Source organism: Gavialis gangeticus, unplaced genomic scaffold (assembly GCF_001723915.1).
Source record: "Gavialis gangeticus isolate Ggan-Ray unplaced genomic scaffold, GavGan_comp1, whole genome shotgun sequence".
NCBI lineage: Eukaryota > Metazoa > Chordata > Crocodylia > Gavialidae > Gavialis > Gavialis gangeticus.
In genome coordinates, this window is record NW_017729008.1 from 16,895,823 (window position 1) to 16,904,158 (window position 8,336).

General features: G+C 41.8%; 1 protein-coding gene across 1 annotated transcript in view; it reads left to right on the top strand.

Moving 5' to 3' along the window:
• The first annotated feature begins 2,305 nt into the window (after positions 1–2,305).
• Positions 2,306–8,336, top strand: part of ORC5 (origin recognition complex subunit 5) — a 166,873-nt gene continuing 160,842 nt past the window's right edge. The window contains exons 1-2 of the mRNA XM_019509451.1: positions 2,306–2,492; positions 5,823–5,915. Of these exons, the coding sequence (XP_019364996.1) occupies positions 2,376–2,492; positions 5,823–5,915 (210 nt within the window). The 5' untranslated portion in view covers positions 2,306–2,375. The remainder of the gene's footprint in view (positions 2,493–5,822; positions 5,916–8,336) is intronic.

Here is an 8,336-nt window from a genome sequence, read left to right on the forward strand (position 1 = left end):
GGGGCCAATCGAGGCAGGTTGGGTTAGCCGGACGTGGTGTGGGGCTCAGTGGTGGGCAGCATGGGGCTCATTAGTATGGTGGAAGGTAAGATAGGGTCTGTCTCATTCTGCTGCTCAGGGCTGGGCATAGGTGGTGTGGGCCTGATCTGGCGTTGCACCACTCATCCAACCCAAAATTTTGAGTACCACTGGACTGGGAGGTGGCAGTTTCAAGGCCTTGGTTTTGAACTGCGATGGTCCTGTCAATTCCAAGGTGACCATTAGAGCCATAAGGCACTCTGAGTAACAAGGTGAGGGCCTTAATGAAGTGCCAGAAGCTACACACAGGCTGCTTCTTTAGTTAGTTAGCATTGTTCACATTGAGTTCAGATAAGTGCATAGCCTTTGTTAGTTTAGAGGCTGTGCACATAAAAGGAGTACTTGTACCTCCATGTCTTGATTACTCTCCAGAAGTCCTGAAGCCTATATACAACTGAAGCTAATCTGATACATCCAGTTTCCTGTACTTTAATGTGTTCCAAGCAGTTTGTTACCTTTTTATATATTGATAACTCTCACATGTATCTCTCTGCTGATAAGCTGTCTCATTTTATGTAGGCTGGTATCTCATCCTCTCTTTCTAACACTTCATTTAGGCATCATAACCAACATGGCCAGAAGTGAAATGCTGGTATTCTGCTCTAGTCCTCTTTCTGGGTAGTGTATTGACAGACGCTGCCATCTGCCTTCTGATCAATTGACTCTGTTGTCAAGGTGCCACTCTTTAGTGTATTTTTTAAATTTTGTTAAATGCTGGTATTTTTCCTTTACACAGTATCACCAAAATCAGTCTTTCTCATCTGTATTCAGTTGGGACCCACATCAAGGCCCTCAGTTTGTTATGACTTGTCTACTGTAACTTGTCTACTGTTATCTAGCCTATTCAGAATCAAGATGACTTCTTTGTTCCACATCTGAACATGTGAACCACGTTTTGAGTGACTGCGCTGGTTTCATGTGCACTTCCACTCAAATGCAAGTGTAATGCTTTTACTTTTAAGATCCTTCATGAATCAGTCTTCTGTCTAGTTTGGGGTGTCAAACTCATCTGGACCGATGGGCTGGATGAGGGGCATCAGGCTGGTCTGTGGACTGAATTGGGCCCATAGACCAGCCCCACCTGCTGGATCCAGGGCACACTGGACCAGCTGTGCATGCTGCTTGTATTGTGTGCCAGCTCCAACCCCATGTGCAGCATGCAGCACATGGAGCTAGTATATGGTGTGCACTACACACAGCATGTGGCACTGGTCTAGATCACGTGCTCTTTGTGGTGCCTGCAGTGGACCAGACCTACATGCTGGATCCAGCATGTAGGGCTGGTTTGTGGCCCTGATTGAGACCAGCCCCAGATCCAGCACGCAAGCCAGTGTGGTATAGGCAGCACATGCAGCACGCACACTAGATTGGCTGCATATGCATTGTGCCCTAGCTCTAGCCTGGCATGACATATAGCACACAGGGCCAATTCAGGATGTGCACTACATGTGGTGACTTCACCAGGCTGGGCCCTGCACACTGAATCTGGGTCTTTGGGCCACATCCTGACCAGCCCTAGATCTAGCATGCAGGGCCTGTCTGGAGCAGGCACTGCAAGGAGCATGTGGTGCTGGGACTAGCACATGCTGTATACAGCAGGCAGCACTGCAAGCTGGATGATGCAGCTCTGCTGGCTGTATCCAGCCCACAGGCTGGATCTTTAGCACCCCTGGTCTAGTTCATTTGGTAATATAGTCCCCTTCTTCCTTTTACTAGCATTTTGAAACTTTTTTACCACTAGTCACTGTGCTCTTAACTCATTTTCTATAACCCCGGCTCTCCTTATGCTTCAGGAAGACTCCTGTAAAATAGCTGCAAAACCATGATTCTTTATATTCCTCCTTCCTTTTTGGTGATCATATTTCTTATAGTTTGTTTTTTTTATCTACTGTCTTACTGCTTGTAGCCTGAATAAAAGCAAAATGGAAAAAAGAATCCCTGCATTCCTATAACTAGTAATGCTGTTGCAACTCTTTTCCATATTAATTTGCTTGTACATTGTGTCTGCATCTTTTCCTTTTTGTGTTTTTTTTTGTCCATAATAGTCGTCAATATGGTAGAGTCCCAATCCTGAATGTGGCCTTTGCCTCCCACCCATGATTAAATGTTTAAGTATCATCACTGTTTGATACAAAGTATGATGACTAATAAGTGTATCGGTTTCTTGTGTGGTTTATTTTCCCATACATGGAAAGAAAAGTGACCTAATCCATTTTATTTTTTAGGTAATTTTGACCTCCTCCTTGCATGTTGGAAGGTGATGTACAAATCTGTGGTGATTGACTGTAGAAACTTGAATGAGAATGCCTACTCTTGAACATCCAGAGTATCCTGAAGCAACTCTGCTTCACTTGGAAAGTATAATGCCCTGTCGAGAATCCCAGATGTCCACTTTGCTGTCAATATTTGGAGAGGTAGATCTTTCTGTTCTATTTTTGAGTGGATTGTAGATGTTCAACTAACATGTTTGCTTTATGAATGGGTTGAGAGTTCGTAAGGCATTATTTCTACGAATAATGCCTCAGCTAGCTTATTACACTAGTAGGTTGGAGGCCATGTTCCCTGTAAGATGTAGCGGTCTGTGAGCGCACTGCTTCGATCCATTCCCAAATTGGTCCCCTTTCGGCATGCACCGCTTTGGTCCACCCCACAGTTGCTCTCCTTCCTGCCCCGTGCTGCGCCTGGCAGGTAGGTGCAGGTAGATCCCCCATTGTCGCAACCATGATTTTTTACTGTGTGCAGCTATGCATGCCCACAGCTTAGAGGGAACACTGCTTGCAGGATATTGTATCCCCATCTTTAATATTGGCCAATAGGTGTATAAAAATCCAAGGTCCTCTGCTTTCTGGAAGGGAAGGGAGCTTTATGACTTCTCTTCCCCTCCTGGCTGGTATAAGGAGCTAGATCTTCATGATTCTGCTCCTCTCCCAGTGGCCATTAGCTGCTTCACGGTAGCAAGAAAGAAAACTGCCTTGCTACCATTTTTACCACTCCAATGAGTTATCTTTTTGGGTGGTATTTTGGTATTGCCTCTCAAACAGCAGCATGTCACTGGTATAATTCTCACTATCTTCATTCTTGCTTTAAAGCTCTGAAATAGATGACTTGTTAATTTTGCCTTGCTTCTACTGGGCAAAGATGTGGCAGTAGCAAAGCAATGGAGCTTCTTGTCTGCATGTTGTAGACTTGTTTCATAATATGGAAATGAGCATTGATAGTTTGTGTATTTACGGTTCTGTATTTTATTTTACAAGATAGTGAACTTGTCTATACATGCATTTAATGCACCTGAATTTCTGTATAGAACATTCAGGTTCATTAAACTGTGCCCAGGCACACATCTGAACGTGTGTCTGTTGGGAGCAGTTTAGTCCAGGACTGTTCCTGCCTTGCTCTGACCCCCTGCAGCAGCCAGGGGCAGCTGCCTGGCAGGGAGCACAGGGCTCAGGCCTAGGTTCCTGGGGGGTAGGGGGAGCTGTCCAGGCTCCAGGGGGCAGTTCTTCCCTGCCTCATGGAGATCAGGGCCAGCTGGGAGGGAACTGCCCTGGAGCTGGGACAGCTTCCACTGCCCCGTAGGGATTTGGGCTTAGCCAGGCAGCAGTTGTAGCCCCCTGCTGCCTGGGGTGACCAGAAGGAAATAGCTCCTGTCAGAGTCTACATGTGTGCTTCAGTGCATTAGTTAATGCGCTGTTTTTCTAGTACCACTATGTATTGGTATTACCAAACGACGCATTAGACTAATGCTCAGTAATTGACATGCATGTGTAGACAGCGATGCTTTACTGTGCACTAGATTAGTATAAAAGATTTGCCCTCTGTAAAGTGTCTTATGTAGATGCACCCAGTAAATATATAAAATTTAAATATTGGCGTTTGATTCATTTATTGTAACAGCAAGGGCTACAAATTTAATATTTTAAATGAAAGTTTACGTTCCGTCAGTGTGTATGGCTTATGTTTTTTCAGACTTCCAAGAAAGCTTCTTACATGTCACTGGAGAGTAAATTTTCCAAGTTCAGTCTTTAGGATGTGTTACATTACTCATCTAACTATGCTGGCATTTATTTTGGGTTTGTGAGCTGAGGGCTGAGTTACGTTTTTTGTTCTAAAAAAGTTTTCTCTGTTAACTTGATGTTAACTTTTTTGATTAATATAAAAATAAAACTAATATACAAGAGCCTTGGAAGCTGTGACAGGCTTATTCTGAAGATATAATTATTTTCTATTTTTTAAAATGAATTAGGTCAATTTCCATTTTTCCTTTTCATATCAACCTTTTTTCTTTTAATTCAATTAAAGTACTTTGTCTTGATCATAGAGAACTGGATGTTTAATAGAAGGCAAATCTTTCAGAGCACATCAGTGATTTGGGACCCTGAGACCATGCTGAGACTACAAGTTTCCCATTCCTGGCAGTGATGCCTTAAATATGGCACAGTACTCCACATATGCTATTGTTTGGTCTCCAGCCAGAAGCAGACTGCTCACATCTGACACTGAGGGCCATCCAGAAGTATCTCTATTGGTTATTTTTGGGGCATGATGGGTAGCACAGAGCAGTGCATGTTTAGAGGTGCTGTTGCAAGACTCAGTATGTTTGTGTGATCTAGATATGGCCTGAGTCCCTTTTGAAAATAGGACTGAAGATCATAAATCATTTATGTGCTTTTGAAAATGTCATCCAGTGTCTTGAGCTGCCAAATAACTGCTTAAACTTGGGGAAGCAATAACAGATCTTCAAAAATTCATTTTTATTGGTTCTTCAAATGATTTAAAACTTAATAAAATTTCTCTGAAAAATACATCATGAAACTATTGAACAGATAAGATTATCTTGTTGGGTAGTGCCTCCAGATGTAGAGGTAATAGGTAATGGGGCCCCTATCCCTTTTTCTTCTTCTTCTCTACTGCCTCTGCTGTAATATTTCCTGTCTTGATTTTACTAAATTCTCATGAAGAGACAATATTTTGTAGCTTCCACATTAGACAGTATTGGCAAGTCAAGTTAAAGTCTACCATTGATATTCTCAACCATGGTGCCCCAATAACTTAGGGTGCTTTGAAATCTTTTTAAGGGTGCCACAGGGTTACAAACAGTATTAATACTGTTAGGTTTGTAAGCACAATTCACAAGATAAACCCAGAGATTTTAAATAGGAATTCATAGTATTAAAAACTTTCTGACTGGTTGTGGTCTTTCTGAGTTCTTTGCAACAGAAGAATTGCTCTGTTATTTTTCTTCAGTCAAAAAATCAGTGAAAAATAGGAGCTGTAATTTTCTGGGGGGCACCTTGAGTCTAAAAAAGTTCAGAACCACTGGTCTAACAGCTGCCCTTATTTACCTAACTGAACTAAGAGCATGCCATTTTGCCCCTTAGGCTTCCTCTTAGGTGCAGTTGTGGCAATAGGAAAACTAACTGGAAGAGCTGTGCCCACACAGGGTGGGCTGGGGGAAGGGGAAGGCTGCCTGCCATAGTGCTAATACCATAGTTAAAGCAGCAGCAGCATCCCATACTGTGTAGACCTAGCCCTAGTCAAGATGTCAGTGGTGGCTTTAGGCTATACTTGATTTTTTTTAAACTCTAATAAGGACCAAAGTGATGTAATGTCATATTTCATTTCAATTTGTGTATTCTATATTGAGTGCCTTAATTTAAAACAAAGTCTTTCTGCTGGCAGGAAACTTGATGACTCAAAGTCTTTAAATCTCTATTAAAAAAATTCCTTTTTAACTTTTCTCCTAGCGTCAGCAATATAGCTTCCCATCTATCTTTATCTATGGACATACATCCAGTGGAAAAACTTACGTGCTACAAACTCTTCTAAAAACACTAAAGGTAAGAATAATTTCAAATTCATACTGAATTCAGAAAGGCTTAAAACCAGTGAATAATTAAAAACAAATCCCTCAAGGAAGCTACTTGCTATTTGGTGAAGATCTCCAAAAACAATTGATTTTCCTTCCTTGACTGTCTCTGTTTTCTTCTTGTCTCTCATTTTATTGCAGAAAGGATCCTCTCTCCCCAAGCAGTGATACACAATGTAATACAAATTAAAATATAACATTGGCCACCATGGCCTTTGTTAGAAATTTAAAAGAAAGCTGCAGATAACCTTAATGACATTTTTTTTATGTGAGGATTGTTGAGCTAAGGGTGGCTCTTAGTGAAGAGTGACTTCTCCCGGAATGACTGAATGAGTAAAAGCATAGTAACTGACTGATCATACCTGTTCACACCTTACATTTTTAACTGAGTAATTTACTTTTTGACCACCCCCCACTTTTTCCCATAAAAATGGGCATTGTATAAATACTGAATCCTATAATGCGACTAGTTGGTGGCTAATTGTGTTCTAATGGCATCTAGGCTAGGGAGAGACATTACACATAAACCAGTTTAAATGATCAGAAACTGGTTTAAATCTGTAACAGAACAGATGTTCAGTGCACATAAACCATTTTGAAAATGGCTGAAACCGATTTGAGATTAAACCTAGTTAAATGTAGTATCAGACTTAACTGATTTGTGTCAAACTGGTTTATGCAATGTCTGTCCCAGACCCCTTGCTGGTTTAAGAGAAACCAGACACCCCCAGCATCCTGATATGCTCTCTGGGCTGGGCAGGGCTCTCTACTCCACATCAGAGCTGGCCCCTGTCCTTTGCTCCCTGGTTGCAACTCTGGTAGAGACTTGCAGGCACAGAGCGTCTGCCTGCATTTGCCCTGCTGAGCAGGAATTCCAACCCCTCCCTCCTCCCCCCTCCCCATGCTTTACACAGACACCTCAGCAATAGCTAGCAGACCACATCCTGGCTACGATCAGTGCTGTGGGAGACGACAGGCTTTTTGGAGCTAATCAACAGGCAGCTTAATGTCCTTCCTTGGAAGAGCTGTTTAAGAAAAGCTCTATTAGTTAATGGAGAGAGGCTTTATTTTCTCAATAGGTTGATAAACATTGAGTTAGGGGTGATAAACATTCCTTGCTGGGCTGTTTAGGAGGTAGGGAGAGGAATAATCAAAGCATCCTGCCAGGGCCTGGCCGGCCCCCCATCAGCTCAGCCCTGTCAAAGTGAAGGGAGGGCTGCCACAGCACTCCCTGGCTTCTATCCTGAGCCACTGCAGGCACGTGCCTGCATTTCTGGGATGTCTGTCTGGTTAGAAAACTGATTTAGCGTAGCCAGGTTAGATGATCTGCAAAGATTGAATCAATTCAGGCTCAGGCTTTTTGAATGTCTGTCACTAGCCCTAGAAACCCCAGTCATGTTCAGAGCTTCATTTTGTTAGGTGCTGCGCAAACAGAAGACGCAATCCTTACCCTCATCAGGGTCCAACCTAATTTAAGATGGAACATGAGAGGGAGTAATAAGCATGCATAATTATGTGGATAAAATATAAATATTTTACATTAAATATTGGATTTTACTAGACTTGGTTTTTAGAATTTAATTTCAGTATTTTTTTCACTTTAACAGTCAACATGTTTGAAATGAGCAATCTTGATAGCGTCTCTCATTCCTATTTTCCTAATCTTCAACTACTTCCTTTTTCACAGACAGCCTTTTTTCTACGTTGTATTCTATCGCTGTAACATCCTCCTTTGGCCTTTCCCCCCCCCGTTTTCTCTCCCCTTCTCTCTCTTCTTTACCTTTTGTCTTTCTAATTTCTACCTATTTACATTCTCACTGACATTCTGCCACACTTAGCTTCTCTCATTTATTGGCGTCTCAGACCAGCAGAGACTCCCTATGCCAGAAGAGGGGTGACTGTGCCTGAAAGCTTGCTAAGAACTTTTTTTTGCAACTACTCAATTGGTCTAATAAAAGGTATCACATCTACTCAAAGAACGTTGTTTGCCTGTGTCCTTAGACCAACACAGCTACAACTAAAAACCCAGCAATCTCTATAAAATTTACCTATACTATAATCTACTAAAATACTCTAAAAAATATTCATGCTGTCCATGTTTGCAGCCAGTTTTAAATGAAGTCAAATCACTGAACTAGTGAAACTCATTGCTTGAGCACCTGGAACCAGACTTTGCTTTTGTAGCAGTAGGCTTTTCTGCAGGTGCAGAAGAGAATGTTATCTTCATTATAGTTTATTTAACTAGTTCAATTCAACAAGTAGCTCTTTTACACTTGAGAAACTGATTGAGATTTATCAAATCAGGAAAGCATATCTTCCTCTTTAAAGGCATAAATAAAATTAAAAAAAATCAGGGCTCTCATTCTAAAGGCCTACTTAGAGAAGCATCCAT